The sequence below is a fragment of the Trifolium pratense genome, linkage group LG7, assembly GCF_020283565.1.
Source record: "Trifolium pratense cultivar HEN17-A07 linkage group LG7, ARS_RC_1.1, whole genome shotgun sequence".
Lineage (NCBI taxonomy): Eukaryota > Viridiplantae > Streptophyta > Magnoliopsida > Fabales > Fabaceae > Trifolium > Trifolium pratense.
Window position 1 is genome coordinate 56,939,287 of NC_060065.1, and position 26,666 is coordinate 56,965,952.

The 26,666-nt window shown below is 32.1% G+C and overlaps 2 protein-coding genes, 2 long non-coding RNA genes and 2 other non-coding genes across 9 annotated transcripts; 1 reads left to right on the top strand and 5 right to left on the bottom strand.

Annotated features, from left to right (window-relative positions):
* The first annotated feature begins 926 nt into the window (after positions 1–926).
* Positions 927–6,188, top strand: LOC123899092. Of its 2 annotated transcripts, none has more exons than XM_045950150.1 (4): positions 927–1,424; positions 2,684–3,128; positions 3,234–3,349; positions 5,653–6,188. In XM_045950150.1, the coding sequence occupies exons 1-4, from the start codon at positions 1,097–1,099 to the stop codon at positions 6,066–6,068; spliced, it is 1,305 nt and encodes a 434-aa protein (XP_045806106.1). In that variant the 5' UTR covers positions 927–1,096; the 3' UTR covers positions 6,069–6,188. The 2 variants fall into 2 exon arrangements, with proteins under 2 accessions (XP_045806106.1, XP_045806107.1); XM_045950151.1 differs by having other exon boundaries at positions 1,286–1,424; positions 2,688–3,128.
* A 2,395-nt stretch (positions 6,189–8,583) lies between these two features.
* Positions 8,584–13,774, bottom strand: LOC123899173 (auxin-responsive protein IAA27-like). Of its 2 annotated transcripts, XM_045950244.1 has the most exons (6): positions 13,062–13,757; positions 12,310–12,539; positions 11,988–12,129; positions 11,610–11,671; positions 11,297–11,342; positions 8,584–8,745 (listed from the first exon to the last, which is right to left on the bottom strand). In XM_045950244.1, exons 1-5 carry the CDS (start codon positions 13,544–13,546, stop codon positions 11,305–11,307), a joined length of 957 nt encoding a protein of 318 aa, XP_045806200.1. In that variant the 5' UTR covers positions 13,547–13,757; the 3' UTR covers positions 8,584–8,745; positions 11,297–11,304. The 2 variants fall into 2 exon arrangements, with proteins under 2 accessions (XP_045806200.1, XP_045806199.1); XM_045950243.1 differs by lacking the exon at positions 8,584–8,745 and having other exon boundaries at positions 11,041–11,342; positions 13,062–13,774.
* On the bottom strand, positions 9,979–10,095 carry LOC123900239. Its single transcript, XR_006805891.1, has one exon. It is a non-coding gene; the product is annotated as a U5 spliceosomal RNA (small nuclear RNA).
* On the bottom strand, positions 10,821–10,937 carry LOC123900240. Its single transcript, XR_006805892.1, has one exon. It is a non-coding gene; the product is annotated as a U5 spliceosomal RNA (small nuclear RNA).
* Positions 13,775–17,848: 4,074 nt separating the features above from the next.
* Positions 17,849–20,590, bottom strand: LOC123900162. Of its 2 annotated transcripts, none has more exons than XR_006805817.1 (4): positions 20,149–20,590; positions 19,773–19,906; positions 18,204–18,521; positions 17,849–18,065 (listed from the first exon to the last, which is right to left on the bottom strand). It is a non-coding gene; the product is annotated as an uncharacterized LOC123900162 (long non-coding RNA). The 2 variants fall into 2 exon arrangements; XR_006805816.1 differs by having other exon boundaries at positions 19,773–19,903; positions 20,149–20,589.
* Positions 20,591–23,536: 2,946 nt separating this feature from the next.
* On the bottom strand, positions 23,537–25,382 carry LOC123898848. The gene is made up of 2 exons (XR_006805452.1): positions 25,230–25,382; positions 23,537–24,129 (listed from the first exon to the last, which is right to left on the bottom strand). It is a non-coding gene; the product is annotated as an uncharacterized LOC123898848 (long non-coding RNA).
* Between the last annotated feature and the right edge of the window lie 1,284 nt (positions 25,383–26,666).

Below are 26,666 nucleotides of genomic sequence, written 5' to 3' on the forward strand. Positions count from 1 at the left end.
TTATTTATGACTATTGGTTGGTATTTTACTAGTGTCCTCACACTAAAAGGTTAGCCAACACATTTTTTAACTATGCGAGAATCAAACCTAGGAGTTTTTGGTGGATAATCAAACCAAGGAGTAAAGTGCCTCTATTAGCCAATTTGTGTTGGTTACCTTACCATATGGTATCTCGCTGGAGATTGATATCCACACTAAAAATTGTACATTTGATCATATTAAAAGTTTGTAGTGTTTAAAAAAATCGGTTAAGTATAGTTAATTTTTTTGATTTGATGTAAAACAAGAATTAAATTTACTTTATTGTCCTTTATAATTTTAATCGAAAAATTGTACTAGCACGGTGTTTAAGAAGTGCCTACGCTATAGAATAATTTTATGACTCTCATTTTTTTTTTTAACTATTTGATTCTCAGAAGAAGGTACCTCCGATAATTTAGAGTTCGGTTACAAGGTCAATAAAGTCTATTCAAGAATTTTGACAAAAAAAAAGTCTATTCAAGAATTGTTCTTACTAAAAATCGAACATGATTCTTTGAAACAATTAGTTCTAGAGAGAACTCATTAACCATTTAAGCTAAAAAAAATGTATTATCTTTATAGTTGTATTTATAGTTAATGTAGAGAGAGTTAGAAAGAATCTGGTACAGTTCCGGTAAGCTAGCTAAATTGATTGAGACATTGTAATTTAGGAGTAGGGTTTGAATATTAGACATTACACTTATCTATTTTAACGGTGAAATTTATAGTCATTATATATAATTCTTATTGTTATTTATTTCTAAGTAAATTTGTTTTTTTTTTCTTCTTCTTTCTACTCTAAGCATTGTACATACATGGTTAAGAACTTAATATGAATCACATTAATTTCCCCCCTAATTATAGAAACAAATAAGTAACAGAAAAATGAAAGAAAAAAAAAAACCAACAAACAAAATTTAGGATAAAAAACAGCAAAAGTTAAAAAAACAAACAAAAAATAACAATAAAACCGAATGTCATCATCATCTTCAAAACTATCACATTCACTCGGACACACTCCGAACCAAACAACCACCACCACTCACCACCGTCCACCACCACCACCACCACCACCATGTCCATGTTAGAACGAACACTCTCCTCTCGTCGCGGCAACTCACAATCCGACGCCGACGCAATAAACTTCGACGAATCCAAAACTAAAAAACAACAACACATTCTCTTTCGCTTCACAAACAGAGCTTCAAATCTCTTCCGAACTTCTCAATACGTTCCTTGTATCGCCATTGCATTGATTCTTCTCTTAGCTCTCTCTTTCTTCTACACCTCTCGTAAATTCGTTTGCATCTCATCTTCCTCTTTCTATAAACCTGCATCTCGTGCTGCTTTTTTCGGTCTCGATGGTCTTGATTCCGATTTTGGAACCCTTGGTGTGCCCTGCTGTAAGTCTCTTTGCGCTGATCTGATCTCATTGTTATTTCATTTTCTTGTTTTGGAAATTTGAAGATCCTATTTTTAGGTTTTGTTTGGATCAAGAGGAAAAATACTTAATTTTGTAGTTTAGGAGTTGAGATTTTGTTGTCTATGGAAAATCAAATTCAAATGCTTCTTGATTGGAATGATAAATCATTAAAATTTGAATTTTTTTTTTTTGGGTGAAATTTTAATATTCAATTTATTATTTAGTTTCCAGATCCTGATTCTTAATGGAATCAAATTTCTTCTCTTATTGTATAATTGGCTGATTTGAATTCTGGTGAATAGCTTTAGGAATCTATGTATGTAAGTTAAGTAATCAAAGTTAAACAAGTTACATTTAGCTACTATTTTAAGGGGGAAATTTGGGTGTATTATTGTTAGACTATGATGCATGGATACGGAATTCGGTATTTTAGAACAAATCAAGGTAGAGTATGTCAATAAGTAGTATGAGAGTTTAATTATATAATGTAACATGAGAGGGCTAAGTTGTTCAGTTCACATGAAAACATTACAATAAAAGTTTAAAAAGTGAAAATTTGTGTTAGATTTACAACAACAAAGAAGCATAAATGCATGAACTATATTATATTGTTATTAATATATGAGAAAATCGCATATATTTTACTCAAAACAGAATATTGAGAAGAAAGAAAAAAAAAAGGAGTACCAACTACCAAGAGTACTATACGCGTACCCGGTATGGGTATTTCACCTTTTAGAAGTACTCATGCTTCAGAGTTGTTAGATAATATAAATTTATCAAGTGTTTTGTAGCTAAACTAGTACTCCCTCCAGTCTCATATATAAACAACTTTTCACTTTTTAGATTTATTGAATAATTGATGTATTTGGTCTAAAAAGTGATCAGATACATCAATTATTCAATGAATCTAAAAAGTGAAAATTTGCTTATATATGAGACCGGAGGGAGTATTTGTTTACTACTTTCGGGTATGTTTACCGTTAGATCAGACTTTTGAGTCAAGAGTAAAATGTTGATTGTAGTGGTATTTTATATTCCTTATTAATCACATTTCTTTCAAAAGATGGAGTTTGAAGTTGCACTTGCTTAACTATGGATAATTTGTGAGAATGATTCAATAATTTGTGGTAATGGATTGACAATTTCATTTCCTGTTGTTTCAAACTTTGTTTTTTATTTTGAAATTGTCAAGTCATAGTTTGTTGTTGGATACTTATAATCTTATCCTTGGTAAAGGCAGATCGAAACATGGTAAAACTGTAGAATGGACATCGAAAGATCTGCTCAAGGGGCTAGAAGAGTTTGTTCCTATATATGAAACACGGCCAATCCAAAACAACATGTATGGGATGGGTTTTGACCACAGCTTTGGACTTTGGTTCATTGCCAGATGGCTAAAACCGGATCTGATGATTGAGAGTGGTGCTTTCAAAGGACATTCGACTTGGGTGTTGCGGCAAGCTATGCCAGACACACGGATTGTTTCTCTTTCACCTAGGCATCCAGAAAAGTATCTAAAAAAGGGACCTGCATATGTTGATGGTAACTGTACATATTATGCTGGAAAGGACTTCGTGGATTTTGGAAGTGTTGATTGGCCAAAAGTTATGAGCAAACATGGGATTAAGGACCTTAGTCGGGTTCTTATATTTTTTGACGACCATCAAAATGAATTGAAAAGGTGAATTACGAGATCTTCGAGATGCATGATTCAGTAGTTGAGTACTTATGATGAAATTGCTGCTGCATATTTTAATTGTTATTTTGTATGTGTCATAATGAGCAGAATCGAACAAGCTCTGAAAGCTGGGTTCAGGCATCTCGTTTTTGAGGATAACTATGACACTGGTACTGGTGACCATTATTCTTTGAGGCAGATATGTGATCAATTTTATATACGAGGTGTGTAAACTCTCACTTTGCTATTGAATTATCTTATTTTATTGAATTTTGTTTCTGTTTCCATGAGAAATGCATACAAAATATGCATAAATATCATTGACGAAAAATGAATGAAAATCAAACATATAAAGCCAGAAAATTGATGAAAAACACTAGTACTAGTCTGTAGTGAAACAAACATAAGTCTATATAGCTACTTGAAAGGTTCAAACCCTACATCTGACAGAAAAAATACATTTTGGTTACTTGGAATGGAAACTACTGTTTATTTGTCTTGCAATTTGTTTGATTGACAAAACTTTTGAGGCTTAGACACTGCTATGTTTAGGCGTATCTGCATGTTTGACCTGGACACTTATATGACATTGACACGTATGCTCGAAATGAAAATTTTCCTTTGCTTTGACACACCTGACACCTCCAACACGACTACAGTGAGAATAACACAACTAAGTTTGTTTGTTTTTTCGTGTAAAGATTGGAGACAATAAAATCTTTAAGAAGTAATATATTAGTGTTTTAACCGGATCAGCAGTTCATGCATATGCATGTCCTCCCGCATATACACATCTTCATCATATCTTGTGATCATCTCTGCTCTAGATTTAGATCTTTTGTCAGTGTCCTAGCGGTGGTGTCTATGTATTTGTGTCATGTGTGTGTCTGCATTTGTGCTTCATAGGATAGAAAAGTAAGAGGAAAGAAATAGAGTAGAAAATGAGTTAGTTGTTTGGTTTAAAATAAAGTGAAAGGAAAGAAATGTAAATAAATTATATCCTTTTGTGTGATTGGGTAGAAAGTGGGAAAGAAAAAGTATATTTATGATATGACATCAATAACTTAGTAAAGATGACATGTGATAAGAAGATTTTAGGGTTGTGACCAATGTTGTGTTTGCACTTCTTGACCTTTTCCCTTGTTTTTCATGCATTCAAAAACAACGTTAGGGTTGTGACCTATCTTGTCATCCTGAATAGCGGCTACCCCCAAAACTGAAATATAGGGGTATAACGTGTAACGGGATGACTGCTAGTGCTAGAGCTATTCTAATATTTTTTTTTATATTTATTAAATAATTACCATTACTACATACACAGACACACAAAATACTAAATAAATTGCATTAGATATTTATTTTAAGTAATTTATTCTATATATTCATATAATCTATTTCATTTATTCGAAGTATTTTTTTCATTCTTGTTAGACTTTAGCGAAATACTCGGCCCATCGTTGGGCAGCCCAACTTGAGCTTATAAAAAGCTCTTTCTGTGAAACCCTAAAACTAAAATATCCTCTTCTCAATAAAACATATGCAGCATCTTCTCTTTTACTGCTGCAACCCGCCGTCGCACTGCTGTGTAACTGCAGCTTTTTCATACTCTCCCTCCTTTGTTTCTTGTATTTTCTTTCTTGCTTCTTCTTTGTTTCTTCTTTGCACGTGAAGATCTTGGCCAAAAAAACACTGGATCGTTTGCCGAAAAGTTGCAGAAGATCATTGGGGTAGAAGGGGCATTTGCATCGAATCAGTCATGAACAAACCAAATCAAATGATAATCCTCTCTAACTCCTACATTTGTTGTTCATAATTTTCTCTATAGCTGCTCCATTTGTTAAGTTCATAACAACAAATGTAGGAGTTAGAGAGGATTATCATTTGATTTGTTCGTGATGGATTGTGGGTTGAAGCTGATGCGACTATGTTTACTATTATATCCATGGGTTTCTCCCAAATTGTCCGTGTTTTCGAACCTAAACTTGGAATCGAGTGCATAAGTAAAGGTGGTAGATTTTTGAAGTGGCTCGTAACCAACCCTAATGGTTGTGACCCATACGGCTGTGAGCCACTTTTCAAATCTACCACCATTTCTTATGCTAGTAAACAGTTGCTTGCTGGTGACTAAATCTATCTTTGCTGGCAGCAAATTGCTACATTTCTGGGGTTTGACCTTTCAAGTTGCTGCTTATGTTTGTTCCACCACAAAATAGTAGTAATGCATTTCATTAATTTGCTGGTTTTGTATTTTCATATATTTTGTGGATTATATTTATGCATATTACATGTGTAGAGAAATTATGCAGGAACAAATGTATATGGAATTGCACATGAGATCTGTTCCAGCGAATGTCAAAAGGGATTTACTTAATACTAAAAATTTTATCAATTGTGGTTTTGGTTGCAAAAATATAGGCGATGTTGGCATAAAAAGTCCAGCATCCATTTGTTGGAAAATGTTTGTATGGTTCCATGCAACTGTTGGAAAAGGAATTTGACTTTTGTTTTGTTCTTTTGTTGATCTAAGGTGGGGGACACAGTTGCTTTAAAGACAGCGATGAAGCTAGGATCAGGTCAAGAAGGAAGCAATTCTGGGAGAAAGCTGTTGATATCGAAGAACTGTGTGGGCCAGGGGAAGTATGGTGGGGAGTTAGAGGGTACATGCGTGACAACTTCAATCACAGTAATAAGCCAATATCTTACGCACAACATTTTCAGAATAGCCGGTATGTTGAATCTATTCTTGATGTGTATTGGGAACTCCCACCAGTTGCTGGTCCTTCCCTCACTCATCAAACTAGATATGATCCTGCTCGTGCTCCCAATCCAATTGTTGAAGATGGACGATATGGTTTGTTCCAGCGGCTTGGTTTGGGTAAATTTGACAATTCTGTATTTAATGGATACACTCAGATGGTTTATTTACAGATATCTGAACAGTAATTTACAGTTGCTTAGACAAGGCTATGATGTAGTTGAAGGAATTTTTGTATCTGTATTATTTACAAATATTTGCTTCAGCCTGATTTGGCTTAAGATATAGTTCTTCTATTTTTCTTTGCCTTTCCTTTTTCAAATTCTTTATACATTGTTCAATTCTATCCAACTTTAGTTACTTTTTTTTGAACAAGACTTTAGTTACTTTTTAACGTATGGTGGCTAACTTGATTGCCAAAAGTGCTCTTATATCATTCGCGCACACACACACTCCAAAAGTAAACAGCCAAAAATGCTCTTAGATTATCCATAATTTCTTCAGTCGTCTATAACTAGTTTACAATTAACTAGTTACTTGATCCTCCAATCGAAAGAAGGCTTTCCTTTCCTTGTAAAGACCGCAAATAAAATAACTCACCAGTAATGCCAACCTCCTCAATTATTTGGGTGCTCAAATCAACATAAGCGACTTCATAATCTTTTTTATGAATGAAAAGATATCCCATCTCCCAAATCCAATTGGGGGCATTGGATGGAAAGTAAGGGGTCATAAATATATAGTTTGAAGTGAGGATTATTGTGTAGCAGGTGAGAGTTAGAAATCTCACATTGGACACAAAAAAGAATGTTGAACAACGTATAAATAAGAAAGGTCACGTAATTCTTTAAAGTTTTGGATAAAAATGTAATTTTCTACTCTTTGTCCAAGTGGATGATCGCTTAACTTCCATCATGTAAATCACTTTGCAACTAATTATGGTTCAAATTGAATCAAAATCTGAAATAACTTATAAATGCATTCAATTACTTACTGTAGTTGTTAGTATTAATTTATGTTTGTTATGTGACATTGGAGCTAATGCTTCACAGCCAGGAGCCTTTTATGCTCCAAATGATTCGGTTTTGCCAGAAGCTGTGTTTTTTTTATGATACTTTCTTTGCTGATAGTTGCTTTGATACTTTCTCAGCATAATGTAAGAAGAGTTGCATAGACATCTTAATTGAGCTAAGCTAACAGGTCAAAGATTTCATCACCATATCAGCAACTTGTCTATTGACCTATTAGCTCAGTATGACATTTGATTTCTTGATTCAAGATTTCATCTTTTTTTAGGGAAAATGTATATTTTCATCTTAGATCCATGACAAATGATTATATATAATTTCTTCATTTTAAACAGTTTATGATTAATTTAATCCAAAGCTTAACAAATAAATTCAATATTTCAAGATATAGCCTAGTAATATAATTCAAAACAATTAAAAAATTGCATTTCATTAAAAACATTTGATTTCAAAATTTTAACTATCAATGCAGTGCTCTCTATTTAGAGAACACTTTCAAAAATATGGGTATACCTCTATCAGTGTGTTGTAAATTATGGCCAATACCAAGTATATAAGCAGTGATTTCAACACGGACGGTTCCAAGATGTTGGAGGCTCAGGACAAATAATAAAAATGGACCCATAATAAAAAATAAAATTAAAAAGAATATTATTTATTTAAATTATAAATAGTATCAACAACATCAAAAATAGTCATTTATCCGTGTAACTAACATAAAGATAAGGTCATTCCACAATAAAAATTGCAACTTAATTTTATAAATTAATTCTGTATTTTCAAAGAAATAATAAAATGTAGTTTTTTTTTAAAAAAAAATATAAAGTGGTGAAGTTATTTATAAATTATAGTGATTTTTTTTAAAAAAAAAAACTCACCATGTTAAAAAAGGAAACAATTTTAAAAATAGTGTTTTTTTGTTACACAATTTTAAAAATAGTTAATGAAATGTTCATTATAATTTATAAATGGATTACAATAAATGTACCCAAAAGAAATGGATTACAACAAAATAAAAACAAACAAAAGCATAAAAGTTATCAGATGGGAGTCGAACTCATACCATCTAGGGCAACATTCATTTTGTTTTAGAAATTCGCAAAAACAATACTTGACTATACTATTAACTTGATGGGCCTGGAAAAAAATTGAGGCCCCCAAAATTTGGAGGCACTGGGCTCTAGCCCTGCCTGCCCTGGCCCAAAACCGGCCCTGGATTTCAAATCCAGAGGTTAGGCGTACTCTGGCAACTTTATGTAAGGCAGAGTTTGGTTTTTCAGGGGTAATAGTGGAAAAGTTGACAAATAAGTCATCCTTACCGCCACTCTACAGAACCGTACATGAGATTTTCACCTCATATGGCTCCTCGTTCAATTCTTTCGAAGTAATTGGATCCCTTTCCTTGTTCGATAATTTACCCTCTTTCCCGAAAAATAAATAATGAGAACTAATTCAGTAAGTCACAATTTCATGTTTTGTATTCTTTAGTAAAAAGCAAAAGAATAGTTCCATTTGTGATCATCAGACGGTTCGTAGTTCAACACAATGTAAGGTCATATTATTTATATAGTAAGGAGTTTACTTTCATATATGCTGCAGCCGATGTGGGCTTTGATCAGAAAACATGGGCAATTAAAGAAAGACAAATACGAAAACTTGTCTAAGTTTAGAATCTCATGCTATGTGATGATATTTGTCTAAGTTTAATATTACAGATTGACATGTCTAAGTTACATATATTTTTGATTTGGAACATAGCCATAATAAACTCAAACTTCCTTGAAAACCTTTATATATGCAGCATATCAGTTAAGTCTCCACTTTGGTCCAACAGAATTTTCTGCACTCAAGATAATAATCAACATATTTTTCAGCAATTCTTGCACTCTAATATTAAACTAGTGATCCATATCAAAGATTACAAGATATTTATAATAGAATAATTGTAGCGCGAGCATAATACTTAATTACTGCGAAGAACCAAATACAACCTCGGCATATGTTAAGGTAACAATTTAAAAAGACAACAAATAAAACTCTGGCTGAAATCATCTTAATATATCTTGAAATTATAATTGGAAGTGCCTAATGGAGAGTTTAAAGCAAGAATTTGTTGAAAACTTCCTTAGAAGAACCTAGAGTTCAACCTTTCATACCTAGCCCAATTGCCTCGGAGCCTTTCATGATCCTTAGTCTCCTACACGAGTCGGCAAACATCCTGCATCAAGCAACAATTTAAGTAAGTCAGTTCAACCACTGGACTATCATGATTAATTTAACAACATAAGCTTCAATGTGGATAGCTTATAGAAACAAAACAACTTATGACATGTTTACAAGTTGTTTTATGTTTATTTTCATAAACTCTTCATGATAATTAATGAAAACAGCTTATAGCGTATATGAATATAGTTTGACTTATGTTATATATATATATTTTTTTTTTTGGTTTTCACCCTCTGGTTCCTAGGGGAAGGGGGCCCTAGTAGTCCAGAGTTCGGGGCGAGTTCTGGCATCAAGTGGTTCCAGTCCCCTCCCAAATGCAGTTGCTAGGGATCGAACTGTGGTCCCCTCCATACCAAGTTCAGCGTCAATCACCACTGAACCAACTAACATTTGGTTGACTTATGTTATATTTGTTATATATACAATTTATACATATGCAATTATATGATAATTGTTTATGCTATAAGCGCTTAATTAAACTGTTTATCGAAATAACTTACTCCCCAAGGAACATCGCCTACCAGCAACATCGCCTAATTAATGATAAGTGTTTATGTTATATTTTACGAACTCGACCTAGATTCTTTTTCACAAGATTGTCATGTTACCTAACTCACCAAATATCATGCACCATGTTGATCGCTTATACGCACACTCCAAAAGTTAACATATATCTTCATATTAGATCTTTTAACAATATATAATTTCTTCGGTTGTAAACAAAAATAACACAAGGGGTTTAATCTTTTACTACTAAATTCAAAATAACCAAATATAAATATAAACTTAAAATAAAACTTGCATTTCATTTTAAAAAAAGCAGAAAATTAAACTATATATGCAGAGCTCTCTGTAGAGAGAACTCTTTCAAAAATATGTGTATACCACTATCAGTGAATAGCACACGGTATTCTTTAGTAAAAGGCGAAAGAATAGTTCGCTTTGTGCTAATCACATGGTTCCGTAGATCACACATAGTAAACTATGTGTTATTTATATAATAAGCACTTTACTATGATATATGCTGCAGCCGATGTGGGCTCTGTTTAGAAAACATGGACACAACTTCCCCTTCTCTTTCTCTTCTTGTGTTCGCTCAATCAAGAAGAGAATAAACATTGCATTGAAACTTTGTTGTTATCTATGTCATCTGAATTCTTGTTCAAGCACCCAAGGAAGATGGAATTTTCTTTCAAGTTTGAGTATTGAAAACATGAACAAAAAAGAGTGGCTTAGGTGACCCCAAAAATCCTTGTTTGATTAAGAAGATTTGGATAGGCATCTTAATTGAGCTAACAAGTCAAAGATTTCATCACCATATATCAGCAACTTGTTAATTGTTTATTTTGAAGGCTTGATCCAAGGTTTCATCAATTAAGGACTAATGTGATTGGCAATTTTTATTTTCTAAGTATGTTGAAGTTTCGCCGACGATTCATTCAGTATGACATTTGTTTTCTTCATTCAAGATTTCATCTTTTTTTTTAGGGAAAAATGTATATTTTCATCTTAGATCCATGAAAAATGATTATACATCATTTCTTCATTTTAAACAGTTTATCATTAATGTAATCCAAAACTTAACAAATAAATTCAATATTTCAACAAAGCCAAGTATATAATTCAAAACAACTAAATTGTATTTCATTAAAAACATTATTTTCAAAATTTTAACTATAAATGCAGTGCTCTCTATTTAGAGAACACTTTCAAAAATATGTGTATACCGCTATCAGTGAAGAGCACACGGTATTCTTTAGTAAAAGGCGAAAGAATAGTTCGCTTTGTGCTCCTCACACGGTTCCATAGTTTCAACAGAAAGCAGGCTCATATATTTTATAGAGTAAGCAGTTTACTTTCATATATGCTGCAGCCGATGTGGGCTTTGATCAGAAAACATAGGCAATTAAAGAAAGACAAAATACCTGGTTTACCATACTTTGTAACATCCTTGTATATTTACACAGCCAATTAATATGAAAACTTGTCTAAGTTTAGAATCTCATGCTATGTGATGATACTTGTCTCAGTTTAAAATTACAGATTGACATGTCTAAGTTACATATATTTTTGATTTGGAACATAACCATAATAAACTCAAACTTCCTTGAAAACCTTTATATATGCATATCAGTTAAGTCTCCACTTTGGTCCAACAGAATTTTCTGCACTAGTATTGGCTCCGAGATTTTTCGATGCCTCTTGGAGCTGAAACCAAGATAATAATCAACATAATTTTCAGCAATTCTTGCACACAATATTTATAATAGTCGCGCGAGCATAATACTTAATTACTGCAGAGAACCAAATACAACCTCGGCATATGTTAAGGTAACATTTAAAAAGACAACAAAACTCTGGCTGAAATCATCTTAATATATCTTGAAATTATGATTGGAAGTGCCTAATGGAGAGTTTAAAGCAAGAATTTGTTTAAAACTTCCTTAGAAGAACCTAGAGTTTAACCTTTCATACCTAGCCCAATTGCCTCGGAGCCTTTCATGATCCTTAGTCTCCTACACGAGTCGGCGAACATCCTGCATCAAGCAACAATTTCAGTAAGCCAGTTAAACCGTTGGGCTATCCTGATTTAACATAAGCTTCAATATGAAAGTGTTTGGGAGAGCTTATAGAAACAACTTATGACATGTCCATAAGTTGTTCTCAGTTTATTTTCATAAGTTCTTCATGATAGCATGAAAACAGCTTATAGCATATACGAATAAAGTTTAACCTATTTTATCTTTCGATACAGATATAGCTTATACATAAGCAATTATATGATACATGATTATGCTATAAGCGCTTAATTAAACTGTTTATCGAAACAGCGCCTAAAAAGAAATAACTTACCCCCAAGGAACATCACCTACAAGCATCCAATCTCCATCTTTATCTTCATATGTAAGAACATATTCAGATCCATGAAGAAGATCCCTCAAAGAGCTCTCACTTAGTCCATCTTTCCCAGGAACTCCAGGAGAATTGAATTGACCTGATTTAAGGAATATGCATATATTAGAGCACAAAATAGTTATACAGAAACACTTAATTAACTGTGTATCCAAACAAGGTCTAGATAAGTAAGTTAAGCTAGGAAACTTTATTGATAAGCAGTATCAAAAATCAAAATAAGCAGTTAAGGGACATAATTTGAAGAAGGTAAAGTTAGTACCGATGGTAAAGCATGTGAACATCTTCTCAAGAGCTGAAGAAAGTTCCATATAGTTGTTGTAAATTTTGAGATCAACTTTTCTGAGATAAGGAGCACCATCCATACTAACTTTTACATAGAGACATTCAAATCCTGGTTTTCCCTCAGCTTCATCATTGCTCTTTGTCAAATTTGATGCCATCGTGTTCTTTCGAAACGATCGAATTGGTGGCCATCCCACAATCTGTGTCCTATTATAAATGTTTGATATAATGAAGAACACATAAAGTTTGACAAATTAGTAGATAAAACAATTTCTAAAATAAAAATTCATCATTCACACTAGTTTTGAATTGTATATGAAAAAATTCAATTTTTGCATAAGAAAATATATCATACTAAAACTCATTCCAAAGAGGAAACAAATCATGTCTATTGAAGAGTTGAACCACAGAACATGAAGCCATAAAAAAACCTATCATGTCTAGTTTTATGACTTATACTACATGGCATAATGTAACTCAAACATGTTTATCTATATGTTCCTTGATTTTGGTGTACGTTTGGATTGACTATGAAATTGGCAGAATCACGACCGGCCACCTTTTAGAGTTTCAACAAAAACTCACCGTTTCTCTGTGATTCTGCCAAACTCACCGTGTCAATCCAAACATAGACCATGCAAAAGATTGCCAAAAAGTTAATTGAACAAGAAAATAAAAACAATAGTAAATTCTAAAAACAATAAAGCAGCAAGATACAAAGAAACATACTTTGCAGCAGGAGCATTAGCATCCTCATTTGTTCCAACAACCTGTTTATTCTTTTCATGTACTGGCTTCACAGATTGGTGAAGAATCTCATTGATATTCTTTGGTACATTTATATTAGTTTGAGTCTCTAAACCAACAAGAGATTTTCCAACATTTCCTTCTCCTCTAGGAGAAAACAAAGTAGTTCCAATTCCAGCTTGAGACCCATCATTAACAGAAAAAATCCATTTGCTAGAAGATTCATCAATAGCATCAGAGAAACCTCTTTTAGCTCCAACACTAGTTACAAGGTTCTTCAAAGGAGAACAAACATTAATGTTCAAATCCTTGTTACTAAAGAAAGAGACTGGTTTTCTGTCAGGAGATTCACAACCAGGTAAGCCTAGTCTAAGCTCTGTCTCCTTGAAGTTGAGAGATGAAGATGTTTTGTCCATTGAAGAATTATCTGTCAAACCTATGTAATCATGTTCTAATGGTGTAGACATCAAAATGGTACTAAGGACAAGGTTAATGGATACTAAATATTTGAAGACAAGTTTAAACTATTATGATGATGATACTGATGATGATGATAGTTATAGAAGACTTAGAAGGAAGAGAGTAATGAAAGTGAAGTTATGGTGTGATGTGATATTTTATTGATATGAAGCATTGGAGAAGAGCTGGCTGGTTTTGTTGATGCACAAAAGAACCTTCTTGAGCCTTTCTTCCATAGAATTATTTACTATATTTATTTTGACTATATATTGAATATAGTAAATAATTCTATGGAATAAATATTCAAAATAAATATCATTTACGGTATATATATTTCAATACCTCTTTTTGTAAAAATAAGATCAAATTATTCTTCTATTTTTAATTGTTAGTTGGTTCGGTGGTAATTAATTGATGTTAGACTTGGTAGGAAAAATTATGGTTCGATCTCATATACTGCGATCGAAACGGTGTTAGAACCATTTGATGTCAGAACTGACTCCCAAACGAGATTAATAAACTATATATATACAACTTTTAAAACATTGTACAAATAGTTTATCTACGTACTCTTTCTAGTCTTTATTATAAAAAAAAAAGGGCAAATGCTAACCTAAAAAAAATACTTTCGATCTTTATTATAAGAAAAAGTTTGTTTTCTAGACTTATAGAACATTACATAACACATTCTAAGAATCTAAAAAACACATTTTTTTCTTATAATAAGGATCGGAATATTTTAGGTTTATAGAATGTTTGACGTATCTGATCCATAATATAGACTAAATACATCAAATATTTTATGAACCTAAGAAACAAACATTTTCTTATCCACTATAAACTCATCCATTATAAATTAAATAAAACCCTGATACGTGACACGATACCGATACGATATGACACTGATACGATAAAATTTTCAAAATTTCCGATACGATACGGCCGGGATACGTTATTTAAAAATTAAATATATAAATGCAAAATATATAAACATAACTAAAATCGATAATGTTAACATGTGCCCTAAGGGCACATGATAAGATACCTAAATATAGAAATTTAGCATTTAATGATACAAAATATTAAATGTTAAAAGAGTTGATTACACGATTTTCAAGAGCATATTTCCACATTTATCTCATTAAAATGTGTCTTAAGGGCACAAGTTAACATTTTCCAAAAAATTATCATTCAAATTACTCAAATTGAGCAAACTGACAATTACATATCTTAAGTTAAGTACTACCCAAAAAAAAGGTGGGATAGGTAGCTCAACTATTTTTGACGGTGGATGGGTAGCTCAACTAGTTGAGCTAAGAGTTTAAGAGTTGGAGATCCAAGTCCCGGTAACATCATACTCTAGCATTCAATCTCATTTCCTATGTTTTCATCATCAAAGAGTATTAATTGTCCGATATTTCTTCGATACGCGTATCGGAGAAGTATTTGACACATATTGGTTATAATGTTTTTTTTAAAAAAATAATATCAATTGCCGATACTTCTTCGATACGTGTATCAGAAAGTATCGAACAAGTAACGGTATCGAGTACGTATTGAACACGATACTTCGTCATTTTTGGAGTATCGGTGTAATGTTTCTATAAAATAATAGTAGCACTATTAAGAAACATTATTAAGAAAGGATCTATTTTTTTTTTATTGAAAATAGTGTACTAACATTTTGTATGCAGTAGTTGCACCGACAGGTTTCTGAGCATTTCCCGGCAAGGTACTGTTTGTTTGTTGAGTACATGAATTAAGTGAGGCGTGTGTTGGTGTTTGTTGTGACTTGTGAAGTTAAAGAGAAGAAAGAGAATGAATATTCATTCATTTGCATTGCATGCATCCACGCGCGTATCACATCGTATCCAATCGCAATAATTATGCCAAAAGTGTAAGTAATGTGTCAAACTGTGAAGTCAATGATCACAAATTCACATATAACATCCGACGGTGCACCTTACTCTACGTCCTTCTTAGGGGACATCCATCATTACGTTTCTCCAGGCAGGTACAATACATTTCCTATACCAGTAGTACTCAAATACTGTACTCTCATAACCGTATGTCTACGTTATTCCACCTACTGTCCTACCTGTCTCTACTCTGTCTCTACTCTACACATTGTAACTGTTGTTTCTTTATTTTTTAGAAAAATGAATTTTGTCATAAAAAATTATAGGTTGAGTCAAGAATACTAGGGATCTAATCGGATTAGAAAAATTCAATTAAATCGAACTAAATCGATGAATTTAAATAGAGATTTGAGGGTTGAGAGGCGAAGATTGAAATAAAAAACATAAAGTTAGACGATCAGTTTTATGCAGGATAATAACTAGGGTTCCTTCTGACATTTAGAAAGAAAGAAGAAAATGGCTTAATGGGTTCACCAACTTAATAACCATGAATGAAAATAGGAGATTAGGTTTGGGTTTCGTTAATTATCTTGAAAGAGAACGTAAAGTAGTTTTAGTATCACGTCTTTAATTAAACTTGATCGCTTTAGGATTAGGAGGGGATTGTTATCTTGAAACTAACTCATATAGCTTGCATCATTATTTGAAAAAAATAATTATATATGCTCATACTTTAGTATCAGGAATGCTATTGGGACACACACCTCCAACAAATATACCACATTTATACACACTTTATACTTTACCTCACGTGTCCCACACATGTGACATTTTCAATTTTATTTTAATTAAAAATTAATTAACAAACATATCAAATACACAAGAATGCACTGTTTGTTTCATCTTCTCTCTTGCAGAATTCATTCCCTCTCCTCGCCTTCTCCCTCTCTGCGACGTTCTACTACTTAGAGTTGTCACCATCACCACCGCCGAGAGGCCTGTTCTGTCTCCGTCGTATGTGCCTCTCTCTCTGAATCGTGTTTTGTGCTCGTGAGTTTCCCTCTTCTCTTTTTCCTCTTCCACTATGTCGATCCTGGCTTTCAATCTCTTTCATTCTTCATAATTTACTTCCAATTTATAAACTTTTGTAATCTTAAATTGAAAAAATTAGTGCCCATTTTGGTATTGGATTTGAAATTGCAAGGGTTACTTTCAATTGTATAAAATCAAATTGGGGGAAAACTCTCAAAATTTAGGTTTAAGAAATTGAATTGCTCTGCATTTTTTGGGTGGGTGTAAATAACTAAATATTGATTCTTTGTGGAAAAAACTATTGTAGAATAAGTAAGCATGTGATTATAGTTTGATGGTTTTATTCAGCTTATTTTTTATTGTGTGTTTTAAATTTCAATACATGGAAAATGAAATAAACATTAACATTTATTGTAGAAATTGTTTGAAAATTATTAGTTATGGGGTCTTATGACTACTAATTAAGGCTTGGATTATGCAGTAGTAAGGTGCATGTTATTGTCCCTGTGTTATATCTTATTGGAGTGGATGATGCCATAGGAGGTGCGTGTAATATTCCCTAAATAATATAAATAACTAAAAAAAATACAAATATTGATGAAGAATACTGATAATGTGCACAGTTTTTTTTATGCGTAAATAGAACATTTCTATCTGTGCAAATACAAACACTGATGAAATTTTGGAAGACATGTCACTCCACACCCGGACATTTGTGATTAATTACACTATTCTTCACCAGTATTTGATAAGTATTCATTTGTGCATAAGATGACTTCTTCCTCTACCGCAGATAGAAATATTCTATTTGCGTGTAAAAAAATGTGCACATTTTTTAACATGCCGTATCGCGCCCTTTGTATTGCCATAATGTTGTTCTCCATTCTGATGCGAAGCAATGCTTTCACTACTAGAAAATTCGCTTTTAGCGACCGATTTAGAGACCGATTTTCATCAAAATCGGTCTCTAAATCCGTTAGCGACCAATTTAGCGACCATCTAAAATCAGCATCAACGACCCTGGTCGCTGATCCGTTGTGACCAAACCAGCGACCGATTTTATAGCGACCGATTTAGCGACTAACTTTAGAGACCGAAATAGTGACTGAACTTGGAGACTGGCTTAGAGACTGAATTTGCGATGCTGGTTGCGACACATTGTTCGACGCTATAGCAACTGATTTAGTGACTAATAGTAGCGACTGATTTAGTCACTAATTTGTCTGTTTGTTGCGACTGATTTTGCGACCGATTTTGCGACATTACATATTAAATTCAGTCTCTATTTCGGTCTCTAAGAACTTTTTTTTTTAAAAAAAAAAATTATTATTATCATTATTAAATTTACAATCCCTAAAAGCAATTTTTAAAATCTATTTTAATATCTCTAAAACAGAATACACACCACAAAATTAAATGTGCACACAATAATATGAACATAATATTTTTAATATATTTAAGTATTACAAAATACTTATAAAAAAATACATAATATCCAAAACCGAACCAAGACTAAGACTAAGTTATCACTACTATATATGTCTGTTTACTTTCTTCTAATGTTGACCTTCAAATTTAGCACTTCAATATGCAAAACTTGGTTCATCATAACTTTGCACCGATAATTCAATTGAACCTAGTCAAATTACAAAAAAAAAAATGTACAAGTTAAACACAAGGTTTTTATATATAGCAGGAGAACTAAGATATACCATTCAAAGTTAAAACAACGTCAAAAAAAGGGTGAAAGAGAAAGAGAGAGATTGCAACGTACTTCCGTAGTGTTGATCCAAACCAAATCAAGAAGATTGAAATTGAAGTGAGTAGACGCAAAGCTTTTGTCGAAAAGAAAAAGTAGAGCAGCGGTTTGTTAGAGAAACTGTTGTGAATCACATTCTTTCTTCTGATCTTTCATGTACTTTCTTTTTCTCTGTAAGTAATCTGAATCGGATTCGAAGGGACATGATAGATAAGAAGAATCTAGAGAAATCACGAATTGACAAACCTCAACTGGAGAATGGGAAGGAATCACCGAGGAAACTGAATTAAATCTTGATTGGTGATTAAAATTCAACTAGAGAATGAAGAGAATCTGTCGATCACAAAGGGGAACAAATTGTGGGAGACAATTATCAAAATATATATTAAAAAAATATTATAAACTAACTGATCAACAAAAAAACAGAAACTCATAACAAAAAATTAAAAATCAGTAAGCTTAGTTGTGCCTCGACATCAATATCACTTAGTATGCTGCAATTTAAATATTAAAAGATAAGGATCATCACGATATTTTTTCTCTGATTTAAAATTTTATGTACAAGATCTATTCCTTAATATCATATTCCAATTCATAATCAAAATCAGGCATCACATTTAACAAAAATTCAATATGCCTTAGTTTTACACAATTTTCCAAAAATAACATAAGCCTTAAAATATAATAAAGGACAGGACTTATTGAACAAATCACGAAAATAACTACATGAATATTTATGAAAAATAGAGTTCATAGTCTTAAGTCTTAACAGCAACAATGACATATTGGTAGAATGGTAGTTTAAGAATTGGATGACATATGGATTAAGGGAGAAAAACCCAAGTATAATTTGAAACTCCAACACAAGTTAATTATCATGACAAAAGAGAACAGTAGGGTTTTGGAGAAGCATTATGTAGGTAAACTCTAAACAAAAACAAATGATGAAAGAAACTCAAATTAAATTTATGTTATTTAAGATGGCTTCACGGTTTTTCTAGGTTGAGATTATGCAACCATGGAATCAACATAACTTTAAGTTAAAATATTCACTTCTTTCTAAATGGAGTCTTTAAAACCCCAAAAAAATAAACTTCTATACTACTACAAAACGGCAACACCTATAGTTTTATGTGCCATTTCAGTTACTGACCAAAAGTCGAAAAGTGTACACTATTGTGAGTCTGCTAAAACCTATTCTGCTAATTTCTTTAACTCATACATAACAGAGCATTCACAAACTACAAATCAAAGAATTTGTCAAAATTATGCAAAGACAAAAATCATAAGCAACCACATAAGCCACCAATTGCAAAACCAAGCAAAGTTCATGATTTACAAAGTTCTTGCACATAATATATACCAGGCAATAAAAAACTGAATCGTTAATAGAAAAATAGCAACAACAAATGCAGTAACCTAATCTCAAATTACTCAGCCTTATATAGAAATCACATTTTTTTTATAATCAAAACAGATAAATAAGACTGATAAAAACAAATTCAAATAAAGGGGTTTAAATTGTGATAAAAAAATTCCCTTGAACAACAAATATCAAGTATTGTATAGAAAATAGTAACATACATGTTTAGAATCAAGAATTATAGATGGACCAATGATGCCTTCGTTTGATAGAAGTTGACGAAGCCTTGAGTGCCAATTAGATCTTAAGGTTGTCACTTGTCATCTAACTTCAACTTCTCTAATGTCAATAACTACTGCCATAAACAAATTCAAATTAAAACACTCACCAATCAAATCAAATCACAAAAAGTGAAAATCATAACAAAAAAAGCAATCAATATCCTGATAGAATAAAAGATAGCTTCTATGAAGAAGAATTTGCATTGGAGAAATCATTGACCAATCAAATACACAAATACACAAAACTGTAAAAGTGAGTAAAAAAAAGAAGCTAAAGAATAGAAACGGGATGGAACGAAATTGCAATTTGACAAACCTCAACTAGAGAATGGATCATGTTTGACGAGGGAACATGAGAATCGGAATCGCATATGTTCTTCTTCGTCGCAGAATTCCATCTTTTGTCACATAATTTGAATCGAAATCAAAGGGGAACAACATATTTGAGTGTATGAATTATGAAAGACTGAATGAGGGTTTGAGTGTACGAGAGACTGAATCGAAAAGGGGGGAAACGTGTTTGAGTGTATAAGAAACTGAATCGAGAATTTTAAGGTATGAAGAAGTTGAATCCAGGGAGGAGGTTTAAGGGCATGAAGAAATTGAATCCAGGTCAGTTTGAGAGCATGCAGGAATTGAATCTTGGTTTTTGAATGTCTGCAGAGATTGCTACAAGGGTTTCAAATTTGTTTGTTAATTTGAGATTATTTCTCAATAAGTTAAATTTTCGTGAGGGTATTAAAGTGAAAAATAAAATAATAAAAATAATATATCACACCTATTTTAGTGATTTGTAAAAAAAAAAAAACATTTGTGTCGGATCTGCTGTCGCTAATAATAATCGGTCTCCAATTCGGTCTCTATAATCACTTAGCGACGGATTTAGCGACCGGATAGTTTTTGAATTTGAAGGTCAAAATTTTGGTCTCTAATTCGGTCTCTAAGAGCGACCGAAATATTGGTCGCTAACTATCAGTCTCTAATTCGGTCTCTAAATTACTTAGCGACCGATTTAGCGACCGAATGTTTTTTTAACTTTGACACTTGAAATTTGGTCTCTAATTCAGTCTCTATAGCGACCAAATTATTTCGGTCGCTAAATTGGTCTCTAAAAGCGAATTTTCTAGTAGTGTTTCTCCATATTATCAAAATGGCGTGGATTATGTTGCCACAACTGAATAGCTCTCAATTCTGGAATTGGTGCCTCCAACTCATTTAGATCTAACTGAAGATCAATTGACTCTTGTGATTGAAATTGCCATTCCTTTCTAATTGCTTTTGTTGCTGCAATTCTATTTTGCTGGTTCTCATAGCACCAATCTAAGAACTTTAGGTTTAGGATAACAGAACATTGAAACTGTGACTTTTTTCAAGTCAATATTGATCTCATGCATATAACATGGTGGAAAATCATTTTACATTCCACAAGGGGTCTTTAGTTTAGCTACATAATAACAATGGTTTCTAAAAATAACATGTACTTTTCCTTTGAAAATTGCAGGAGAAGCTGTGTAACTTGTAAGCAGCAATATGTAGTGCAGATTGAGGCATGTGAGAAACCAAGTCGTTTCTTCTCTGGTGCATCCATTGTCTCTCTGATCTCTCTCGATTCACAACTCATCCATTTCCTTTATTGTATCTGTGTTCTTCTCCATTGTCTACGTGACGGAGTCGACGTTTTGATCATAGTGTTATTTTGTGTAATGTGTTCATCTTCTTGCATTTGTATTGTTTCATATTCTTACATGATGTATTCAATTTTTAACAAAATTTTATCAATGAATTTATTTGTAAGTTTGTTGTGCTTGATGTCATATAGGAGTGTATGTTTTTATTTAATATTTAATAAAATAGTAAAATTTTTTAAAAAAATGAATTATAGACCGAATTATGAACATATGAAAATAATCATAAGTGTGTCCCATGTACAATGTCAGTCGTGATTCGTGAACAAAAATTATGAGATTCCTTTAAATTATTAATAATACAATGTGGGGAGTTATTCGTATATAACAGGGGAGTTGGACAACATATTTGGGTAACTGAATTCAAATCTTCCAAACAAGAAAAAAATCATTAACCTTTAACTTTGTTTTAGTTTTCCCATATGAAATCATACATAGTAAAATCATAAAGAGGTGTTTTATGTACAATACCATTCATTTAAATTATTAACGGTGTATATGTGGAGTTATGTGTAGATAACTGGGAAGTTGAGCAATAGATTTGGTTAACTAGCTTAAAATCATTCACCTTTAACTTTGTTTTAACTTTTTCATCTGAAAACAATCAGAAGTGTGTTTATTGTCCAATGACACTTCTGAATAAATAGTGAGATTCATTTAAATTATTAACGGTACAGATGTGGAGATATGTGTAGATAACCGAGGAGTTGAGCAATAGATTTGGTTAACTAGCTTAAAATCATTCACCTTTAACTTTGTTTTAACTTTTTCAATCTGAAAACAGTTAGAAGTGTGTCTCATGTACAATAACACTTGTAAACAAATACTTCTATTCCTTTAAATTATTAATAATACAAATGTGGGGAGTTATGTGTAGATAACAGGGGAGTTGGGAGACATATTTGGTTAACTGACTTAAAATTTTTCAAACAAGAAAAAATCATTCATCCTTAAGTTTGTTTTAACTTTTTCAATCTGAAAACAGTTAGAAGTGTGTCTCATGTACAATAACACTTGTAAACAAATACTTCTATTCCTTTAAATTATTAATAATACAAATGTGGGGAGTTATGTGTAGATAACAGGGGAGTTGGGAGACATATTTGGTTAAATGACTTAAAATCTTCCAAACTAGAAACAAAAAATCATTAACCTTTAACTTTGTTTTAATTTTCTCATCTAAAATCATACAGAGGTGTCTTATGTACAATACATTCATGAACAAATAATTAGATTCCTTTAAATTATTAACAATGTAGATGTGGGGAGTCATGTATAGATAACTCGGGAGTTGAGAAATAAATTTGGTTAACTAGCTTAAAATCTTTCAAACATGAAAAAATCATTCACCTTTAACTTTGTTTTAACTTTTTCATCTGAAAACAATCAGAAGTGTGTCTCATGTCCAATGACACTTGTGAATATATACTTAGATTCATTTAAATTATTATCAGTACAAATGTGGAGTTATGTGTAGATAACTGGGTAGTTGGGGAACATATTTGGTTAATTGACTTAAAATTTTTCAAACAAGAAAAAACCATTCATCCTTAAGTTTGTTTTAACTTTTTCATCTGAAAACAGTTAGAAGTGTGTCTCATTTACAATGACACTTGTAAACAAATAGTTATATTCCTTTAAATTATTAATAATACAAATGTGGGGAGTTGTGTGTAGATAATAGGGGAGTTGGGAGACATATTTGGTTAAATGACTTAAAATCTTCCAAACAAGAAAAAAATACATTAACCTTTGACTTTGTTTTATTTTTCTCATCTAAAATCATAGAGAGGTGTCTTATGTACAATACATTCATGAACAAATAATTAGATTCCTTTAAATTATTAACAATGTAGACGTGGGGAGTCATGTATAGATAACTCGGGAGTTGAGAAATAAATTTGGTTAACTAGCTTAAAATCTTTTAAACATGAAAAAATCATTCACTTTTAATTTTGTCTTAACATATATGTGAAGATCATTATTGGACAAATAGGATTAGATAAGAGACTCGAAGCATGAGAATAGCCTAGAGTTTCTTGAGACATTGGGGGAAAGGAGACAACATAGAATTTGAGCATCACACCAAGTTACATCCCACACACAATATGATATTAATCTTCAACCTTACATAGTTGTTAAAAAAACAATCAAAACAGAAAACAAGAGTAACATATAACATTATTTCAAGTACATGACATTACAAGTAAAATCCATAAGTTTCCCCGTAAATACCAAGTAATTAAATATGCAATAAACAATTCTCATGATAACAACAAAATCATGATAAGCCAATTCCTTTTCTTCCTCTCATCAGACAACTTGAACTTCAACTTCTCAATGTTTTTACTGCCCATTTAAGCTTGTTGAACGAGTGTTGTTTCAGATAATCCATGTCAAGCAGACACCATTTGCAAATTAGTTGCTTCAAGCTAATCATACCAGATGATAACTTGGAGTTGGCTACATCAGGTGAATCTCTTTGATGACATGCGTCTTGCTGCCCTACGTCATCCTGACCTACATCCCGCTGTCATTGTGTTTAAGCATCGTCATCTAGTAGTGACTGCATATATGATGCATGTGCATGCTTAGCCGCCTGTTAGCTTATGCTGCAAATTAAATACGCACAAGTTGAGACTTCAGACATTAAAACAAAAAAAATAGAATTGCTCCTACAACAACAAAAGCAAAGCATGCTAGTAACAAAGAAAGAAAAAAAATAGAACATATGTGAAATTGTAATTTTCTCCATATGGATCTATGGTGTAATAATTTTGTTGTTAAACCAAAAGTTTTCATCAAAGAAGCAAGGCATAAGGAATGCCAAGTGAAAACATACAATACATTAACTCTCAAACCAACAAATTTCAAACAACAAGGCCTATGACATCATCCACTCCAATAAGATATAACACAGGGACAATAACATGCACCTTATAATTTTCAAACAATTCAATTTCCAAATTAGTAGTCATAAGACCCCATAACTAATAATTTTCAAACAATTTCTACAATAAATGTTAATGTTTACTCCCTCCGTCCCAAATTATAAGGGAAAATAAAAAAATCACACTTATTAAGAAAAAGTAAAATATGAGAATTTGAAGTATGTTTTTGTGGGTTTTCCTTGGAATAAGTTGCATAGGAAGATGTAAAAACAATTTTTATTGGTTGTTGTTTATTGAGAAAATGAGAGAGAAAAGAAATTAAATGCAATTTGCATTTAATTTTATGAAAATAAGGAAAAAATATTCTTGAAAATGATTTTTTCTCTTATAATTTGGGACAAAAAAAATGGCATTTTTTCCCTTATAATTTGGGACGGAGGGAGTATTTCATTTTCCATGTATTGAAATTTAAAACACACAATAAAAAATAAGCTGAATAAAACCATCAAACTATAATCACATGCTTACTTATTCTACAATAGTTTTTTCCACAAAGAATCAATATTTAGTTATTTACACCCACCCAAAAAATGCAGAGCAATTCAATTTCTTAAACCTAAATTTTGAGAGTTTTCCCCCAATTTGATTTTATACAATTGAAAGCAACCCTTGCAATTTCAAATCCAATACCAAAATGGACACTAATTTTTCAATTTAAGATTACAAAAGTTTATAAATTGGAAGTAAATTATGAAGAATGAAAGAGATTGAAAGCCAGGATCGACATAGTGGAAGAGGAAAAAGAGAAGAGGGAAACTCACGAGCACAAAACACGATTCAGAGAGAGAGGCACATACGACGGAGACAGAACAGACCTCTCGGCGGTGGTGACGGTGACAACTCTAAGTAGTAGAACGTCGCAGAGAGGGAGAAGGCGAGGAGAGGGAATGAATTCTGCAAGAGAGAAGATGAAACAAACAGTGCATTTTTGTGTATTTGATATGTTTGTTAATTAATTTTTAATTAAAATAAAATTGAAAATGTCACATGTGTGGGACACGTGAGGTAAAGTATAAAATGTGTATAAATGTGGTATATTTGTTGGAGATGTGTGTCCCAATAGCATTCCTGCTTTAGTATTACTAAAAGTTATTGGATTTCAACTGTGATTGATTAAGTCTCACATCTATTATGAATAAGAAGAATGTTAGATTTATGAGAAATGTGATCTATATAGCTAATGTCTTCAAATTTTAAGTAAAGATGTGACGTCTTTCTATCTTATGATCTTAGAACATTTTCTCGTTGTTTTTCCCGACACTCTCCAAGTAAATCAAATTCTTAATAGCACGCTCATTTTATTTCCAAACAGAGTTCTTTGTGCAACTATATAATAATCCCAAATTATGGCTGAGGCCAATGTAACATATAATAATCCCATGTAACCAAAAAAAAAAAAAAAATTAATAATCCCAACGTGATACTACCGATATAGCAACCACTACAATAACTGTTCACATGTTAAATTCCAATTCCAATTGTATAAAGTAATAAACTCCAAAAAATTTAAAACTTGTCATTAAATTTAGATGAATCAAAACGAGAGAAATACTTACTTGGATCAAACCCAAAAAATATTTAGACACACACTAAAAATGAAATAAAGTTAAAACAAAATTTATATTGTCACATCATTTAATCATTTTTCATTTTTATTTTTTTGCTTATATATATGTGCCTAAATAAATTTCTTTTAGGTTTGTGCTCAAGTAAGAACATCTCTCAAAACAAATGTTATGTGAGTTACGTTTGATCCATAAAATGTAAGTACCGAATATAATAGTATAAGAAAGAACATCACAAGATAAAGGTTTAAGGTATCAAATAAATTTTGTGTTGTACGATATTTGGTTGGCAATAAGTTATTTTGGCATTTTAGATAAATTGTGCAGAGAACAAAAAGTTGTTTCGTGGTTCAGTAGGGGACAAAAATTTTGGTTTTTGTCTTGTTCCTTTACCCCCAGTTTGTCCAGTATTAGGAACAATTTTAAAATCAAACGCAGTACATCTGAAGTTGTCATGTCCAGACCCTTATTTTTTAGCAGATCAACCATATATAGTCCTTCTTAAGAAAAATTAATAACAAGGTTATAGAAATGCTAATTTTGCGGTCCACAAATCCTATCATAAATGACAGAAATGTCAAAATTATTAGGTCGAATGTCTATATATGTGAGTTTTTAATGGTTTGTCATTTC